The sequence below is a fragment of the Ipomoea nil genome, unplaced genomic scaffold (genome assembly GCF_001879475.1).
Source record: "Ipomoea nil cultivar Tokyo-kokei standard unplaced genomic scaffold, Asagao_1.1 scaffold3056, whole genome shotgun sequence".
Lineage (NCBI taxonomy): Eukaryota > Viridiplantae > Streptophyta > Magnoliopsida > Solanales > Convolvulaceae > Ipomoea > Ipomoea nil.
This window is the reverse complement of record NW_017619484.1, coordinates 2925061-2944371: the sequence shown is the minus strand read 5'-3', so window position 1 is coordinate 2944371 and position 19311 is coordinate 2925061. Positions and strand designations below refer to the sequence as shown.

The following is a 19311-nucleotide window of genomic DNA, read 5'->3' as shown; positions in this document are numbered from 1 at the left end:
TGAATGTATATCGTCCAATGAAACTGTAGTTATATCGAAATGATAATGTAGTTGTGTTATAATGAAACTATAGTGTATATAAAATGAAAATAAATTAAATAACAGTTTCACATATTTGAGTGTATAATGTCGAATGAAACTATAGTTCATGAATCTACAGTGTATATAAGATGGAACTTAATATGTTATACAAACAGGGTTAATATTTGCGAAAAGGTGCGGAACGGGTGCCGTTTCTTTTCATTAAAAGAAATGACACCGTTTTGATACATGTACCACAATGCATTGTGGACCGCTGTACACGGTAAAATTTGTCTTGATAAATGCAATAACTCTAGACTAAAGAAATTGAAGAAAAATATTCTTTTTGATTGTGGATCGGGTTAACGTTTTTATAGTTTGGTTTAGCTTTGCACAATCCATATTTTAATTGGTCATTAACAATAGGGAAAATTGTAAAAAATGCCTCTCTATAATATGTCAATTATCAATGTCACCCCTGAATTATGAGTGGTGTAAATGTTACCCCTCAATTATCAAAACGGTGCACATATAACCCATCCCGTAACGGACCTGTGGTTCCCCACCACTGTCCATCACTGGTAATTCGAATCAAGGGAGGGAAAATACAACTAAATTACATATTTACTTCGACTTAACGGTGTCGTACACTAAGGGGGAACCACATGTCCGTTACGGGAGGGGCTATATGTGCACCGTTATGATAATTGATGGGCAACATTTACACCACTAATAATTCAGGGGTGACATTGATAATTGACATATTATAGAGGGACATTTTTTACAATTTTTCCTTAAGAATATATAAACTAAAGAAATTTAAAAAAAAATGTAAATGCCTTTCTCTAAAAAAAAATTGGTTTAACTATGAAGCTGACAACCAAACGGCCAGCCAAATTTCTTCACAAAAACACACATTACAACATAACTAATTATATGTTTCTCAACATTGTTTACAACTGGAAATGCTGTACCTAAAAACATACAGTTCAGATGATACACTAAAAACACACTCTGATACTGATATTCTTGATCTTCATATCATACCAACAAAAGCCGGAATTCAGTGATTTGAAGTTTGAGGAAGCCGGAAAGAGCCCCCAGAATAAAGCATTTGGTAAACTGGCCTTATTCTCACGGTGAGAAGTATACTAAGCAGGGTGCCCAAAGAGCAAAGTCCAGCCAGAACCAAGAATGTGACCCTGAAGCAATTAGGGCCGAGGCAAGAAGCAGTGTGCTGCTTTGCTGCCTCATTATCATACAGATATCCAGCAAGAAGACCTGAGAAGAGATACGCCCCGAGAGGATTCCCCAGCGACATGAAGTTGAAGATCATCCCGAAATGCTTCAAACCGAAAAGTTCAGAGGCGGTTGGGACCATTGTAGAGAATTGAACACCATAGCAGATTCCGAGTAGCGAAGTAGCAGCATATAGAGTGCCATTGAGAGCAGAGGCAAATAGAAGGTATGCGATTATCATCACAACTTGAGTGCATGTCATCCAAATTGTTCTAGGAAGTGCTTTTAGCCTGCAAGAAAGATTTGTTACAAACATTATATTATCAGATCAGTAGGCATATAGCCTGCAGTTATGTGGAGAACTTAGATGATTTCTTATCCTTTATTTATATATATATATATATATATATATATATATATATATATATATATATATAAAAGAGCCCCAGGTTTCCTATAATGATTGGTGTTGGGCGGATGCCAGTAAGGGTTAAGTCCAACACCATGTGACTAGGGGATCGGAGGTCCCAAGTTTCCTATATTGATTGGTGTTGGGCGGAGGCCAGTAAGGTTTAAGTCCAACACCATGTGACTAGGGAGTTGTTCGACAAACACAGATAAAGGATCAAATTCAACACCTTGGCTCTACAAAATGTGTGGTGGTATAAGAAAATAATGTTGCTAACAAGTGGTATTAGCGCCATGTCAAGGTTCGAGTTCCAGGAAGAGTGGTTAAGACTCGTAGGTGTGGGCGGGGGAATTGTTGGGCGGAGGTCGGTAAGGGAAGTATAGGAGTAGCACCACGTGACTAGGGGACTGTAAGGTCGAAGCCAAGGTTAAAGTCCAGCACCGTGGCTCTCGAAAATGTGTGGTGATTGACTGTATAAGAAAATAAAGTTGCTAATAAGTGATATCAAAATCAGGTCACAGGTTTGAATCGCAGTGAAAATAGTTAAGATTGGCTGGTGTTGGGAGATTGTTGGGTGTAAATTGGTAAGGGCCAATATTATTACGGGGTTGTTGGACGGAGATGAATGATAAGTCCAACGTCCTGCTCTCGAAAATGTGCGGGAACGTAAGGAAATAAATTTGTTACAAAGGATTAGAGGAAAAAGTGCAACAAACCTGACAAAATATTCAGAAACAACACCTCCCCCAAGACGGCCCACAAAATTGCAAAAGCTGAAGAGTGATAACAAAATCTTTGTGTTATGCAAACCTTGTGCTATCCCAATCTGTGCTAGGTTATTCAGAACAGTAACCCCGGAACCCACTCCAACAAAATAAACAAGGAACAAAAGCCAGAAATCAGCCTTCACCATTGCCTCACTGATTTTAAAGTCTTCACCTCTTCTAGGCCTCTTCTTTTTCTTCACAGCACCTTCTCCCTCAGCAAGAAGCATATCCACCTCAGACATACTCTCACTTTCATGAAAGCTTCCAAGGTTGTCTCCTGCTGATGTTGCTCCCAACAGCGGTTCCGTTTTCTCAGCAACAACATCATTACCTTGATTTGGTTCACTCACACGTGCCTCGACCACGAATGATTTGCTAAGAATTGAGGGATACAATGTCATCTTTACAGGAATAGCAAGCGGAGCCATTAGAAGGAGAACCATGATGATAAGGAAGGTATAAGAGACAGGGGCACTCAGACAAAAAACATTGTCCACAAATGTTGTTGTTAGAACATAAATTCCCAGGACAACACTAGTCACTTGAACAAACAAGAAGTTATAAAGCTCTGAAGGATCATCACCCAAGGCCGGAGTGCAAGGCCTAACAAAGTACATCGTAACGAAACATATAATAGGAATTCCAAGAGCAAGGAATATTAAGAGCTTAGAAGAAGAATTGTGGAGCGATACGCTATAGATTTCTGTAAAAACCGCAGCACTTAGTCCCCCATAGCCTTTAAGAATGCCCGCAACAGTTCCCCGGCTGAGAGGGAAGTTTCTCATGTTTGTGACAAGCAAAGCTGTGCTGAACCAAGCACTGCTGTTTGTGGCAACACAAAGTGCAATCCATAACTGCAAACCCATCATGATTTTACCCAAACAAAGTCAAATTCATAGAGTTCATTGGGAAATACAAAATGAAAAACAAATGAACACTGCTGGAAATTATTGAATTTCCAACCACCTGAAAGTGATCTTAAATCAAGTCGAAAGCCTGTTCTGTTCTGATCACTTTTGGTATCCGGAAAAACCTTTATTGCTATTTCCGACCACTTTTTGCTTTCGACTTGATTTAAAATCACTTTCAGGTGGTCGGAAATTCCATTAGTGGAAGAAGTCGGAAGAAGAAGAAAAAGAAAAAAGTTTTTACCAGCCAATAGGGGAAGTTGAGAGCAGGGCGGCTAAGGGAAAGCCAGAGAACTCCATAGCCAAAGAAACAAGCAAAACCACCGATCAAGAGAAGAAGCCAAGGAGGTAATTTGTTGCAGAAAATGCCAGGGAGGAGACCCACATTCTCACCAATATCATTGGCCACCCCAAGCATGGTTAGCTGCTTCTGGTTGAATCCCAGAACTGATTTTAGGGAATGGGAATAGTGTGGGAAGTTGTAAGAATTCCCAGCAGCTACTTGCATCCAAACTGAAGCCCCAAGCCCCACCCATGGTGGCCTAGTTCCTCCTTTCAGATTCACCATTCTTCACCCTTTCAAGAATGCCTGACTATAAAGCATGTAGGAATGAAGAGAATGGCGCTTTAGTTTCGGTTTTATATTTGAACTTTTGGAGCCTTGCAGACCATACTCGTTTGCAGTACATGTTTTTCGTGTGCTTTTCTTGGCTTTCCAGCATTCAAAGATTTGTACTTCAGAGAGGGTGATTTTAAATTTTAACTTTTAAGTCAGGTTTGATTCGACAATTTTATACTCGTTATTAAATTTTATTTTATTTTAATTATTATGTTTAATTTTTGGATTTACAGGAAGGAGAATACCCACAGAAGCTTAACACTAATGATTGATCTGCCACTCATCAAGGAGGCTTAACTCATTTCTACAGGCGTGAGCAAGGTTGTCGACCGAGTTATTTACTGCTTGACAGCTTCTACGTTACCACTTCCTTAGCATCAGCTTATTATGTTTATTTGTTTTTTTTTTTTTTAATTTTATTATTAAATTCAAATCTTTTAGTAATTCTAAAAATGATCCATTTTCTCCTTCAATGTTTTTAGACGGTAGAATCAGGAATGGAAAAGAAAGAACAGAAAATAAATAAATAAAAGTCCTCTTCTATGCATTTACATGTGAAATTTTAACACCCAGTGTTCACACATTTTGTGCGTATTATATATGATATATCTCTATATTTTTATTTATAATTTATGGTTTAAGTTCCAGTGTGAGTGAATGCTTCCTGTGCGGTTATGCGATTTATAATTTGTGTTGCATGCTCTGCAGTTCAGCTCATATTCTCACTAGTAGATAACAAGCCATAAGAAATCAAATAGTATTATTTTGAGCTGAACGGCAAAGCAGGTAGCAAGGGACTTAGATTTACTTCTTTATTATTATTATTATTATTATTATTATTATTATTATTATTATTATTTTTAAAAAATCAAACGGTATTGAGTTCGGTTTGGTTGAATTGTTCGGTATACAAGAATCGATTACTGTTCGATTGTTTGGTATATTACCGAACCAAACTAGTTCGGTTCGGTTCGGGAAAATCAAACCGAATTGCCCACCTCTAAAGTTAATTACTGAAATAGTCCCCTAACTATAGCGAAATTACCAATTTGGTTCCAAGTTAACAGATGTCTAACAACAAAACAAACGGAGGACCAAATTGGTTAAGATTTTTAAAGTTGAGGGACTTAATTGGTCAAAAAAATAGTCAAGGACCAAATTGGTAATTTTGCTATAGTCAATGGACCATTTTGGTAATTAACTCATAAGGAAATGTCCATCAGCTAGAGAAATTTAGAACATCCCCATGTAGATTGGTGAGTGTTATGAGCAAGAGAATGAGAATAAACTCACAATAACCATGAAGAAGTTTGGAGACTTCCGAATGGTCATCAGAGAGTCCATAGCCCAGATGGAGACTCACTTTATGAAGCTTCTCAGTCAGATTGCAGTTCTAGGAAAGGAGTTATCCCAGAAGGAGATCAACCTAAAGATCCTTTGCATATTGCCAAAGTCTTGGGAGATGAAGGTGATTGCAATGAGGGATCATAGAAACCTCAATGCTATCTAGACATCTCAAATCTTTATCAACTTGAAGGCTTATGAGTTTGAGAGGGACCGAGACGTGAGGATGATGAACCAAAGAGTACCGCATTGACTGTTGATCAACAACCCTCTACATCATTCAGGTCAAACTCTATCCCTCTTAGTTCTTAACTAACGAACAACTTGCTATGTTTGTCAGGAAATTTAAAAGGCTCATGAGGGAGAACAACATACAAGGAAGTCCATCCACACCATCTTCCTCAAACCGAAGACACTCCGAGAGGTCAAACACCTCGAAGAGTACAGGCTCCGAAGAGTTGAAAGTCTTATACTACAACTGCCGGAAGCTGGGACATTACAAATTCGATTACCCACATCCAATCATGAGCAAAATGCAAGAGTAGTCGAGAAGTAACTAGAATGACTCAAGGAACACACATGGAGAGTCGAGGGGTAAAGGTTCACAAAACCATTCGAAAAGTCACTCAAAAGGTGACACACGGAGGAAAGCCTTGGTAACCGAAGAGTAAACCGAGATTATCTGGGTAGTTACCTCTTGTATGGGTGACTATGGCGCGCAAAAAGTGCAGATTCGGCAACTTCCAAAATCTCGAGGAAAATTCTTATTTTGCCCTTAGCTTGACTCTCGCTATGAAAGGACGCCTTCCTCAACCCTAGACCACCTATGCTCAGTTTTGGAGACAAGAAAGAAGAGAATTGAGAGCTACAAATTGTCTTGGGAAGCAAGGAGCAAGCTAAGGAGATTTGAGAGAATTGATTGGTTTAATCCTTATACTCTTTTAGATTATTTGTAAACTCTTAATTATTGTTATGTATTGTATCTTAGCCATGTGTGGCTAAGTTTTCTTAGAGATTCTTGGGTAAAAGTATTTATTAACCTATGTGCCTAGTTCTTTAATGCTTTAATATATTATTATTTGAGTTTTAACTTGTGTTGCAATTGTGTTTTATATTGTTGTTGCTAGTAGTTTAAGGCTCAAATTACTTGCTTCATAGCTGTGTTTGTGTCACAACGGGAATTGTGCATAATTTAGAGCACACACAATTGTACTTAACTGGAGAGGGAAAATTTGTTATGGAATTTAACTCTTGATTGTTGCAAATTGGGAAATGGTAGTAATTAGGGATTTAATATGAATGCTTGTTCTTTCATTGTTGAGTGTTTATATCACGAGAGTGAATATTCACTAGGGTTAGAGATTACGGGAGTAGCTCTATACCACCTTGCATTCTCACACTTGTTAAACCCATATTTTAATATTGTTCTTAGGATTGACACTAGGTGATTAAATACTTAATTCCCAGGAATCTCACTCTTTCTCAATTGTTTCCACAAGCTTGCGTACTTGTTCTTTTATTTAGTTTTTGTCATTGCCCAATCATGTCTTTCGTTAGGATTAGCTTCATAAGAATAAATTAGTAGCTAGTGCTTAATACGCCCCACTTCCCTGTGGATTGATAACCCGATACTCCGGGGATTATTTGTTTGAGAAATATACTGCAATTCAACTCCATTGCTATTTTCCTTTACTTGCTTGAATTTACTTTACATTGCTCTTTACTCCTTGCACCTTGAAACAATGAACTCTCCTAGCTTTCTATTGCAAATGCATGCTTGTGTTTGACAACACGATATTCAAATCCAAGTGTACATCCTTTGAGAACGACATCTGGGAGAATCTTCATTCTCCACCCCTACTTTCCATCCACCGCTAACTCACAACTCATCCAATGGCGTCGTTGTCGGGGATGGCAACAATCTTGGATGTTGTGTTGTTGGCATGAGTTGCACATTTGCATAGGAAGTGTAGTTTTCTTCTTTTACTTGCTTTTTACTTACATTTGCTTATTCCATTATGTTCAATCGTGCTATCTTGTGATTCCATTGTGTTGTGAATTCATCATTCCATTGTGTTGACTTGTGATTCCACATTTGTGTTTAATCATTTCACGTTGTCTTCTTATTTTTTCTCTTCTTGAACTGTTGAAATTGTCATTGCATTTTAGCTTACTTGCAACTACTTCTAGTTGCAAAATCTTGTTATTAATCTTGTGATTTGAGATTGATCTTTGAAATATGATCTCTTAATACTATGACTTCTATGACGAACCTCTCTATATCCACCCTTTCAATTATTCCCACCAAAAACACACCCCACCACCACCAGAACCATACTCTCAAAATGCCCTACTCCTACAATCCCTGTTATCAAAACCACCATTACACTTCACCACCACACCAAGAGAACTCATATGAGTCCCGAGGAGGATATGAGCCACATAGCGGGCACTATAATGCCCAATTTTCCAACCCCTATGGCTATGGAAGATGTAGAAATTTAAAAATGAGAGCTACACCACCACCTCAACAAAAATACACATTCAATGAGCCCCGAAAGAACTACTAAGAAACTTCATATGATCTTGATTTGAGCATTCATTGAATCGAGCCCAACCAATACAAAGAGAAATCTCTCATGATTATTCGGGTGGATACCAAGCACCAAGGTATTACCGAGAGGATCATGAGGAGATATGTCATGATTAAGGAGGCTATCCTAATGTGTACCAGGGAGATAGAAGAAACAGTTTTCACCAAGCATACCATTCTCAAGCCCACCCCTCTAGCCATTTTGAAAAAGTTAACGATCACTTCCCACAAAGAGGCCAAAATAACTCTCAATCCTATACCTCTTACCCATACCAAGCCTACTATCCACAATCTTACACCCAACACACCCATACCAAGCCTACTAGATAGGATGTGGGCATAGGTCAGGCCAAGTCCAGTCCTAGGAAGTTAGTGGGCATGAAGGCTAAGGACCGAGTCAGGCATGCTGCGCAACTGGGCTTGGTGTTCAAAGGTTGTGGCAGGTGCTGGGAGGGGGATTGTTGGGTGTCGGTCGAGTTAGCCAAGTTCAGCCCCTTCTCGATTTGAGACATGACACTGTGACTTACCATGGAGGGATGTGGTTAAATTGTTAATGTCCACCTACTTATCACCAATTCGTTTTAAATAGGATATGGCAACCAGATAACCAAAAAACTCTTTGGTTAAGCGTGCTTGACTTACATCAGTGATAGGTAACTCCTTGGGAAGTCATCATAGTGCAGCACTGAGATCCAACATTTTTCACAGAGGTGATGATTGGGATATAGGAGATGAGCTTCCATTGCTCGTAGTTCCTTTTGAGGGAGTAGGAGAAGAACTCCCACTACCGATTGATTTATTTGAAGGGGTAGATCTCTTGCCACCAAGAGCCTCTGTGGTAGAAGATGAACCCTTATCATATGTAGTTTTCCTTGGAAGATATTGCGAACGATGCTCTGGGTTTCTTCGAATTTCACCCCTAAGTTCCTCGCTCGACTCTGAGTCATTGGACCTTGCATCTCGCGACTGTCATCGAAACTGGACACAGACGATGCTTTGGACATGGGAATTCTTGATTCTATTTAGATCCTTGTGAAGAGATGAGAGGTAGAGATGTCCCACTAGGCGTGCCAAAATTTGTAAACAAGAAAATCTGAAAAATATATATATTCAAAATTTAAAAGTGCATGTACAAAATCTCTATCAAGAAAGTCCTTTGATTCTTCACTTGGCTTGCTTGAACACTTGAACGTTTAACTAAAGGGCCTCCGGAATGTGACTTGTTCTTCAATGATGGGTGATTTATTGCTTAATCTTCGTTGAAGGGCCCCCGGTCTTAAATTGACTTTCTACAGTCCACTTTAGCTTATTTGAACACTTGAATAGTTGATCTTCAATCCACTTTAGCTTGGCTTGATCTTCAGAATGTATTTTTGCATTGCTTCTCTATGACTTCTTAGGGATGTAATTATTCAAATGCAGGCCTTTATTTATAGTGGAAAATATGAGAGAATTTCACTGAAACTCAAACTCTTCAATATTATTATTATATTATCAATTAATCCGTAATAATTAAAATAATATGAATATTTATCCAAAATATATCTAGCCATAATTTCATCCAAGTTCATGATCATATCATATACTTAAATTAAATAATCAATCTAAATAATTAATTTAAATATATGAATATCTTATCACATACTTAAATTAAATAATTAATTTAAATATATGAATTTCTCTTGTTGGGCCAAATATGGATCAATGCATTCTTATTATTTGTCGGGGTTCAATTATCAAGTCCAATTGACACAATTCGAGCCCACCAGCCTTTAAATGTATTTAATTTAGGCAATTGAGCCAAATTAATTAATCTAAATAAATCAATAATTAACCCAATTAAACCAAGATGAGGCCCAAAATATATAAACCCGCCCATCTTTCGCTATTAAATTTTTGTGTTCTACAAAAACACTACTCATGATTTTTTTATAAGACAGTATCTTTTTTTTTTGAAAATTATAAGACAGTATCTATTTTATATTTTTCTAATTTTTCTTTTTAATATTTGATTCCAATGTTTCAAAGTAAGGGAAAAGAAAATAAATGACATTTATGATTATTAATTTTTTTTTTTAATTATGATTGTAGGATATCAAAAGTAGGTCAACAAGCATAATACTTAAATTTAGTTTCGATAATAGGGTACAGAAATGTCTTTATCTAAAGTCACCTAATTCAATTTTAAGAATTTCAGAAGAAGCAACGTCAAATACTGATAAACACATTTTATATTTTATTTAAATTGATTCTTATAATAAATTAGTTTTTTATTAAATATTATATTTATTTTGAAGTTTATTTTATATTTTTTATTAACATAGTAATTATTTAATAATTAAGCTTAATAAATATAATTAAGCATTATTTTGTGCTAGTAGAGATTTATAGATTACTTATATGGCAAATTATACAGTGGACCGCGGTCCACAATGCATTGTGGTCGAGGCATTAAATATGCATTGCAGTTTCATTTCAACACAATTATAGTATTATTTTGATATAACTACAGTTTCGCTGGACAATATACACTCAACTATGTGAAATTGTTATTCAGTTTCATTTTATATACACTGCAGTTTCATTTCAACACAACTATAGTTTCATTTCAATTCAATTGCAGTTCCATTTGATAATATAATAAAAGTAATACGTGAGACAGTGTTAATTTAGATAAACTATAGTATCTGCCATTTTTGACTATGGTCCACAAAGCTTTGTGGACCGCGGTCCATAGTATAATTGTTGTTACTTATATGAATCATTATTACATGGACCATGGTCTATACAATTGTGTGGACTATAATTAAAAAGTACATTTTTAATATATTAAGGGTACATTATTTATGTACGTAAGGTACATTTTTTGAAAGTACATTTTTAATATACTAAAAGTACATTATTTTATATAATGTACATTCAGTAAAAAAATAATGTACTTTTAATATATAAAAATTTACCTGATATTCATGGTCCACACAATAATTTGCCTACTTATATCGTTTGGGCCTCACGTATGGGCTTGCAAGGACAAATAATAAATTTTTGACTTTTTTGTTTCAGAATTTCATTCAGCCCACTAAATAATACTGTGCTTTGATATGCAGCCCAAACTTAATTCTCCCTATAGCTATTGGGTAGACTGTGGTCCACATAGCTGTGTGCAGCACAATTTAAAACCGACGTCGTTTTACATATTTTTTTTCAAGCGATCCATTGCAATGTACATTTTTATAACTCATAATGTACATTATTCTAAAGCATAATTTACATTATTCTAACTCATAAAGTACATTATCTTACCCAGAAGTTTTATTATTCTAACACATAAAATACATTATCTATCTACAATTCTAATAAGAGCCAATAATGTTAAGCCCTTAACTGGAACAAAAAAAAAAATGTCGGTAGTATTGTTTCTTAAAATGAATGATTCATATTATTTTGATTTTAATATTTTTTTTTAATGATTTTTCTTATTTACCCTCTATTATATTATTTTTTTTCCTTAAATAACCTAAATTCCTTTAGTATAAACTTTAGTAACGGAATATTTGTTAACTATTTATTATCTTTAACTTACGCATTAATTTCTATAAGAAAGGTCTTAGATTCGAACTCCATCCCAATTGGAGTTGACATAATTGTTAAACATATACTACGAATATGTTAAAATGTATTAAAAATATATAATATAAAATTTAACATAAATTTTGGTCAAATAATTAGTACGACTAAATACATAACATTCAAAGTTAAGCATCAAAGATTATAAATCAAGAATTTTAAAAATCATTTGATTTTTATGAATTTAGAAAAACAAACAAATTTAGGTTAAGTTTTTTTTTTTTTTTTTTTTTTTTTTTAATTATTATTTTTTTTTGATTATTTAGATCATAACAAAACTTAATATTTCAATTATACTTTTGTATTATTGCCTTATTGGTATGATTTAGGTCTTTAAGGTATTAATATTTTTTGTAGGTATTTTTATAATGGTACAATTGCACATTATGTTACAAATATTATATTATTATTTTTTTATCAGACAAAATTGTTCTTCTGCGCGACCTAACTACAAAGTTGTTGATCATAAATAAAATTACACCTGAACTCTAAAATGGTATGACCATTTTCCAAAGAATGGACAATGTTGACATCCCATTGGCTTCAATTGAACAAGTTTACACATCAGAATTTTATCAATGCATGAAAACTTCTAAAGAAATTTGTAAGTTAATTTTTACTATATCATTATAACAATATCTATTGTAACAATATATTTTGAATTATTTATTATCATCCTCTATTGACAGGAATTGTAATGATTGTCATTGACAAACTTTCAAAACAATTTGTCTCAACTTTTCATTATTGTTGATGAAAAGTATGTACGCCACTTTATTACTCTTACTAAATTAAATAAATTTAATAGCTACAACAAAAATTAATACAAATGCATTTAATTAATTTAGAATTAGATGTCTATAACGCCTTTATTTAAAAAAATTATTCATTATAAAAAATTTAAAAAGAGATATAATTTCATTAGTTATATTATCTTTATTTTCTACAATTTAAAGATTCATTAATTACCTTCAAATTTATTAATTTATTATATTCACTACATTGTCCATAGTCTTCTTTTTTACATTTTCTTGTAATTAAATATCAAAGTTATAATACAATATATATATATATATATATATATATATATATATATATATATATATATATATATATATGTGTGTGTGTGTGTGTGTGTGTGTGTGTGTGTGTGTGTGTGTGTGTGTGTGTGTGTGCGTGTGTGTGTGTGCGTGTGTGTGTGTGTGTGTTTACCAACCCTATTGTTTCGGCCAACTTGTTATGGTCTCCTAATCTCCATGCTCTCCATTCAAGTGCTCTTTTATACTCCTCCAAAAGTGCACTATCCGCCCCAATTGTTGATATCTCATCATCACTTCCAACTTCAACTTGATCACTCACAACAACATCAACTTCCACTCTATTTTCCTCAACAAACCCATGACTTTCAAGGATAATTGGGTTCGGGTTTTGAGTGAGTAGGGGTCTTGAATTTTGGTGGATAGATTGTTCTTCATTTGATCGAACGGCAAGGGTGTTTGATCCTTCATTGCTAGGTTCTCGGATATATTGTTTAAGGTTTTGGAAGGGGTTGGGCAAGTTTCTTTTTCGGGTGGGTTTTGGTAGGCTTGTGGGTAAGGTGGGATTTTTTGGTTCATTCGAATTGGGTGGCCGAAAGAGATAGCTATTGTTTGTAATGTGTTTGGCTTTGGTAAGGGTAACATTTTTGGTTCTCAAAATTTCACCAACGGCAAACCCGTAACCAATCTCTTGTTGAAACCATCCATCTACCAAAGGTTTCGCCTTCTTCAATGACTCACACAACCTCCCAAACATGAAAGCACCCCAATCCACACAAACATTGTTCAAAATTATGTCCATAATCAATAACTTTTCCCCCGACAACCTATCACGGCAATGATACCGGGACTCTACACATTTATGAATAATATCCAACAACAACCCGTAATCCTTCTTTAAATCCCTCTTGTTGCCATTAATCTTCGGAGATAGTGGTGCGTTAGCATCGCGAATCTCGGCCCAAATGGCATTGACATCATGCACATGATTTTCTACCCTCAAACTCGTTTCAACAAGGTTAAACATTCTCCGAAAATCTTCGAGTTTTATTTCTACATCAACACCCTTGATCATAGAAATAATTGAGCCATTTTCTACTCTAGCATTCATGTATAATTCGGTCACCTCATCTTTATAGAAACCAACATATCTAAAAGTGCAAAAATTTAACAACCCACAAGATTCGAGAGAGTTGATAATTTTTATCCCAATAGATTTGTCCTCCACTTGCTTATTGAAGTCGGTGACATCAAGGATCATTCCACTAAGCACACGGCTAGACTTCCTTGTTCCTCCGGTGGTGATTGTCTCCACATCCACTTGATTGGCATCCATTGAGTAGAAATTGAATTTAGGAATTTTTTGGGTGAAAATTGGGTGTTTCGGCAGTGAAGTCCGAAAAAGAGTAAAAACGGAATGGGTATTTGGATAGAGAGGTTATTTGGGTAGGTTTTTGGGTTTGGGTGATGGGTTTTTGTGTGTAGAAGAGTTTTGTGTAGAAGATTTAGAGTGGGTGTTTGAGCATTGAGAGATTTTTGGTTTCTTCTTGTGCGTTTTTTCGGCCGGCGAGAGAGAAGGAAGGTGAGAATTTGTGTTCTTCTTGAATTCCAACTTCTACCCGTTAGGATTGAGAGAGAAGGGTGAGAAATTACTCTTTTGCCCTCTAGTGGGTAGAGAGAGAGTATTAATCTCTTTGAGGATAAATTCGACCTTCCACATGATTTAAATTTGCCAGCTTAGATTTATATACTCCATTTGTGAGTACATGGCGCCAAAAATTGTGCTTCAAATAACCGCCAACCTGGAGCAAATCAAAAAAAAAAATCTCGAAAATAATCTGTTAGATCAATAAATATATTCCAGATAAATATTATCGTCTCGATTTCATATTTCAATAAAGCTGATATTATCTGAAACTAATAATAAATAAATTGATCAGACAGATACCTAATATCTGAAAAGAAATTGCAAGTTCCCAAATTATTTAAAACAATTGACTTTTGCATATGGGCCTATCTTTTAACAATTGAATTTCATATTGTGGACAAGTTTTCATCAGAATAAATTTCTTTAACACACAAACCCAATTAGACATGCAAATATCTAAATTCCCCCTAAATATATACAATTTCATCAAAATTAACCCAATTGAAAATTTATTCCCCCTAAATTACATACTAATCTCAAATAAGCAAATTAGGCAAATAATTTACACAAATTAAACGTGACAAATTAATAAACATACGTATCATATAAATAAATCGCAAATGTAGGTACGCAGATTTCGTAAGATAAAATTATAACACATTTAGGTACATATAAATTTTACGAAAACATGTACATATTTAAACATATATCATACGTACATACCAATTCAAATTAAAACACATCGGTCACATAAAAATTATAAGCAATATATACAGTACATATCAAAAATTAACAACAATTAAGAGTTTAGAAATCGCTTAGCTCATTTCGATCATTCCCATCTCATGCCTTAGAGTTGCAAAACGAGACTCACACAACGGCTTTGTGAGAATGTCGGCAATTTGATTTTCCGTGGGAACATGATCGATTTTCAAATCTTTCTTTTCGACGTGGTCTCGGATAAAATGGTGTCGAACGTCGATATGCTTGGTTCGCGAATGAAGCACCGGATTTTGGGTTATGGCAATTGCACTTGTATTATCGCATAAAATGCTAACATTTTCGCACTTAATCCCATAGTCCAATAATTGTTGCTTCATCCACAAGATTTGTGCACAACAACTCCCAGCTGCAATATATTCGGCTTCAGCAGTGCTTGTAGCTATGGAGTTTTGCTTTTTGCTGAACCAAGAGACCAATCTTCCCCCTAAGAACTGGCATGCCCCTGAGGTACTTTTTCGGTCTATTTTACACCCTGCAAAATCTGCATCTGAATAACCAGTTAGTGTAAAATCTCCTTCTTTGGGATACCATAATCCCACATTGATTGTTCCTTTGAGATATCGAATTATCTTCTTGGTTGCAATCAGATGACTTTCTTTGGGCTTGGATTGGAATCTTGCACATACACCAACCGAGTAGGATATGTCCGGTCTGCTTGCGGTTAAGTATAGCAATGATCCAATCATCCCTCGATACATCGTTTGATCGACGTCTTTTCCTTCATCATCTTTATCCAATTTTTGAGATGTACTCATGGGAATTTTGACTAAGGATTTTCCATCTATGCCAAATTTCTTGATAAGATCTCTTGTGTACTTAGCTTGGTTTATGAAAATTCCTTCTTCAAGTTGCTTGACTTGCAGTCCCAAAAAGTAATTTAATTCTCCCATCATACTCATCTCGAACCTGTTCTGCATGAGCTTAGAAAATTTCTCACATAAAGATTTATCAGTACTTCCAAAGATAATATCATCAACATAAATTTGTATTAATAAAATGTGATTATTTTCTTGAATTCTAAAGAGGGTTTTATCGACTAGACCTTTGGTGAATCCACAACTAATTAAGAACATTGACAAGGTGTCGTACCAAGCTCGCGAAGCTTGTTTTAACCCATACAATGCCTTCTTTAATTTGTAGACTTGATCACCAACGTCTTTTACCTCAAAACCGGGTGGTTGTTCGACGTAAACTTCTTCTTCAAGTAAGCCATTAAGAAATGCGCTCTTTACGTCCATTTGATACACAATAAAATTCTTGTGCGCTGCATATGCTAGGAATATCCGGATTGCTTCGAGTCGTGCGACGGGGGCGAATGTCTCATCAAAATCAATGCCTTCTTCTTGTGAATATCCCTTCGCAACTAATCTTGCTTTATTCCTAATAATGACGTCGTCTTTGTTTGCTTTGTTCCTAAAGACCCATTTAGTGCCAATTACATTTTGGTGCGTTGGTCTTGGAACAAGTTTCCATACGTCATTGCGCTTGAATTGATCTAATTCCTCTTGGATGGCATCTATCCAACTTGGATCGGCTAAAGCTTCGCCAATTTCTTTTGGCTCCAGTTATGATAGAAAACATGAGAACATTGCATCTTGTTGTAGGTTCCTAGTAGATGATCGCGTTTTCACTCCGTCACTTGGATCTCTAATGAATAAGTCATGTGTGTGGCTTCTTATCCATTTTCGATTCGGTTGAAGGCTCATTGGATTCTCAGAGTTTCCTTCTTGTTGCAAAGTCACTTGGTGTGAATCCATTTGTTGCGAATTGTTGACGGGAACATCTTCTTGTTCATCTACTGGAATTTCTTCTTGTTGAATTCTGGGTGCAATTTCGGTTGTACGTGATATTTCGGGTATCACATTGGATATTGCATCAATTTGATGAGTACCCATATCACTTGATTCTTCTACTTCCTGCAACACATTATCTTCCAACATATTGTTAGAAATAATTAAATCATGATTACCTTCACCATTTTTGCCATTATTGTCGTGATTTTCATCGAACACAACGTGAATCGATTCTTCTACCACCATGGTTGATTTGTTGAATATTCTATACGCCTTGCTGGTAGATGAATATCCCAAAAAAATTCCTTCGTCCGCTCGCTCGTCAAAAGTCTTTAATTGAGACTTTCCATTAACAAGTACAAAACATTTACAACCAAATGTATGAAAATAAGTGAGATTGGGTTTTCTCCCTTTCCATAGTTCATATGGTGTTTTGTTATAAGACTTGTGGATTAGACTGCGATTTTGAGTATAGCACGCCGTGTTAATTGCTTCTGCCCAAAATCTTTTTGGTAGTCCGGCGGCCGTTATCATGACTCGTGCGGCTTCCTTGAGTGTTCGATTTCTTCTTTCAGCTACACCATTTTGTTGCGGCGTTCGTGCGGCAGACAATTGATGTAAAATTCCTTGTGAATTGCAGTAAGATTGAATCACTCTATTTACGAACTCTGTTCCTCGATCGGTTCGTATTGTTGCAATCTTCATGTCCTTTTTGACTTGTAGTAGCTTTAATAGCTCTGGCAGCTTTGATAAGACTTCATCCTTTTTCTTGATGAATATTGTCCATGTGTACCTGGAAAAATCATCAACAACAACCAAAGTATATTTCTTACCACTTATACTTACTGGGTCTACTGGACCAAATAAATCCATGTGCAGTAGACTTAAGGGTCTTGATGTTGACTCTTGAGCTTTGGCTTTGAATGATGCTTTGATTTGTTTTCCTTTCTGGCATGCATCACAAATTTGATTTTTCTTGAACACAATGTTGGGTAGTCCTTCGACTAGATTATTTCTTGCAAGCTAGTTGATGGTTTTGAAATTCAAATGATTTAGCCTTCTGTGTCATTCCCAACAAGCTTCATTCGAATTATTTGCCATCAAGCATACGGATTCCTTTGTTGTACTCCAATCTACAACATACATGTTTTTCTTTCTTGATCCGGCGAGTACGACTTCGTTCGTAGATTCGTCTTTGACTTGACATTTGCCTTTGTAAAATTCTACGAGATATCCTTTGTCGCAAAATTGACTTGTACTAAACAAGTTAAATTTTAATCCTTCGACATAAGATACGTCATCAATTCGTAGACCATTTTTCACAATTGCGTTGGTTCCTTTTGTCATTCCATGTCGATCGTTTCCACCGAACACTACTTTTGGTCCTTCGATACTTTTGAACTCAACTAGACTAGCTTTATTGCCGGTCATATGTCGAGAGCAACCGCTGTCGAAATACCAAACTTCTTGCAAGAAAGATTAATTATTTTTAGGTACCCATGCTTGATTGGGTCCTTTTGTGTTAGTAATTTTTGGCATCCAAATCCACCTAGATCCCACTGATCCAAGAGTAGGTGATTTGTAACCATTAAAGACTCTATAATCATAACGCACTTGCGAATAATGCTTTGGTGCGGGTTGGGAAGCAGATAGTTGCTTGATCCTATGGAAAAGAGCAAATCTGGACTTGGTCCATGGTTTGTCTTCAAGCGACCAATCTTGTTCTGAGGGATATAATCTCCCAGCCCCAATTCTCAGAATTCTTCCCATATTCCTATGAGGTTTTGTTGCACTAGACTCGTTGGCTCTCTTTTGAGATACAAATTTTTGCCTTCTAAAATTTTGTTGCCTATCCGAGATATTAACTTTTGGATTCGGCCTTGCAACATTTTTCTGGGCATTTATTTGATTACCAACTCCTTGTCTCATTGTGCTATACTGACTTTTCACAAATTTTACCACTGGAGCTTTATTGATTAAAGTAGTAGTAGAATTAGTCAGTTTCACAGGGGTTTGAGAACATGATGGATCGTAGCCTAGTCCGGCTTTATCTCTAGCGGGTTTCTGCATGTTTACCATTTTATCCATTATTTTGGATGAATTTGTAAATGATGCGATTACTTCCCGAAGGTTATGTTCTCGAACCTCTCTAGCTTTGCACTCTTCTTGAAGTATAACATTTTCGGCTTTCAAATTACTCATTTCATTTAGAGCATTTTGCAATTTTTGTGACATTTCTTCCTTTTCAAGAATTAACGTATTATTGCGCTCTTTGATTTGAGTATGAGTGGCCATGACTTTTTGACAATCTTCCATAAGACTTTGAAATGATTCTTGAGTCTGGAAAGAAGTGTCAATTGAACTAAAAGAACTAAAAGAGCTAGAAGATACCTCTTCGTCGGTTTCACGCACCATATAGCATTCCTCATGTTCGGATGTTTTGCCCACTAGGCATAGTAGCGCCGTATCTTCTTGTGATGAATCACTCTCGTCGCTAGATGATTCTTCAGATTCACTTGCTTC

At 35.8% G+C, this 19311-nt stretch overlaps 1 protein-coding gene across 1 annotated transcript; it reads right to left on the bottom strand.

The window, feature by feature from the left end:
• Positions 1-1084: 1084 nt before the first annotated feature.
• LOC109164098 (protein NUCLEAR FUSION DEFECTIVE 4-like) lies at positions 1085-3912 on the bottom strand. Its single transcript, XM_019312849.1, has 3 exons — positions 3589-3912; positions 2386-3290; positions 1085-1550 (listed from the first exon to the last, which is right to left on the bottom strand). The coding sequence occupies exons 1-3, from the start codon at positions 3910-3912 to the stop codon at positions 1085-1087; spliced, it is 1695 nt and encodes a 564-aa protein (XP_019168394.1).
• Positions 3913-19311: the final 15399 nt, after the last annotated feature.

Excerpts from the sequence above, each read along its gene's own strand:
- LOC109164098 (XM_019312849.1), bottom strand. The coding sequence starts at position 3,912 with ATGGTGAATCTGAAAGGAGGAACTAGGCCACCATGGGTGGGGCTTGGG. Across the intron at positions 3,291-3,588 it reads TCAACTTCCCCTATTGGCTG|TTATGGATTGCACTTTGTGT; the intron begins GTAAAAACTTTT and ends ATGGGTTTGCAG. Across the intron at positions 1,551-2,385 it reads GTTTCTGAATATTTTGTCAG|GCTAAAAGCACTTCCTAGAA; the intron begins GTTTGTTGCACT and ends TCTTTCTTGCAG.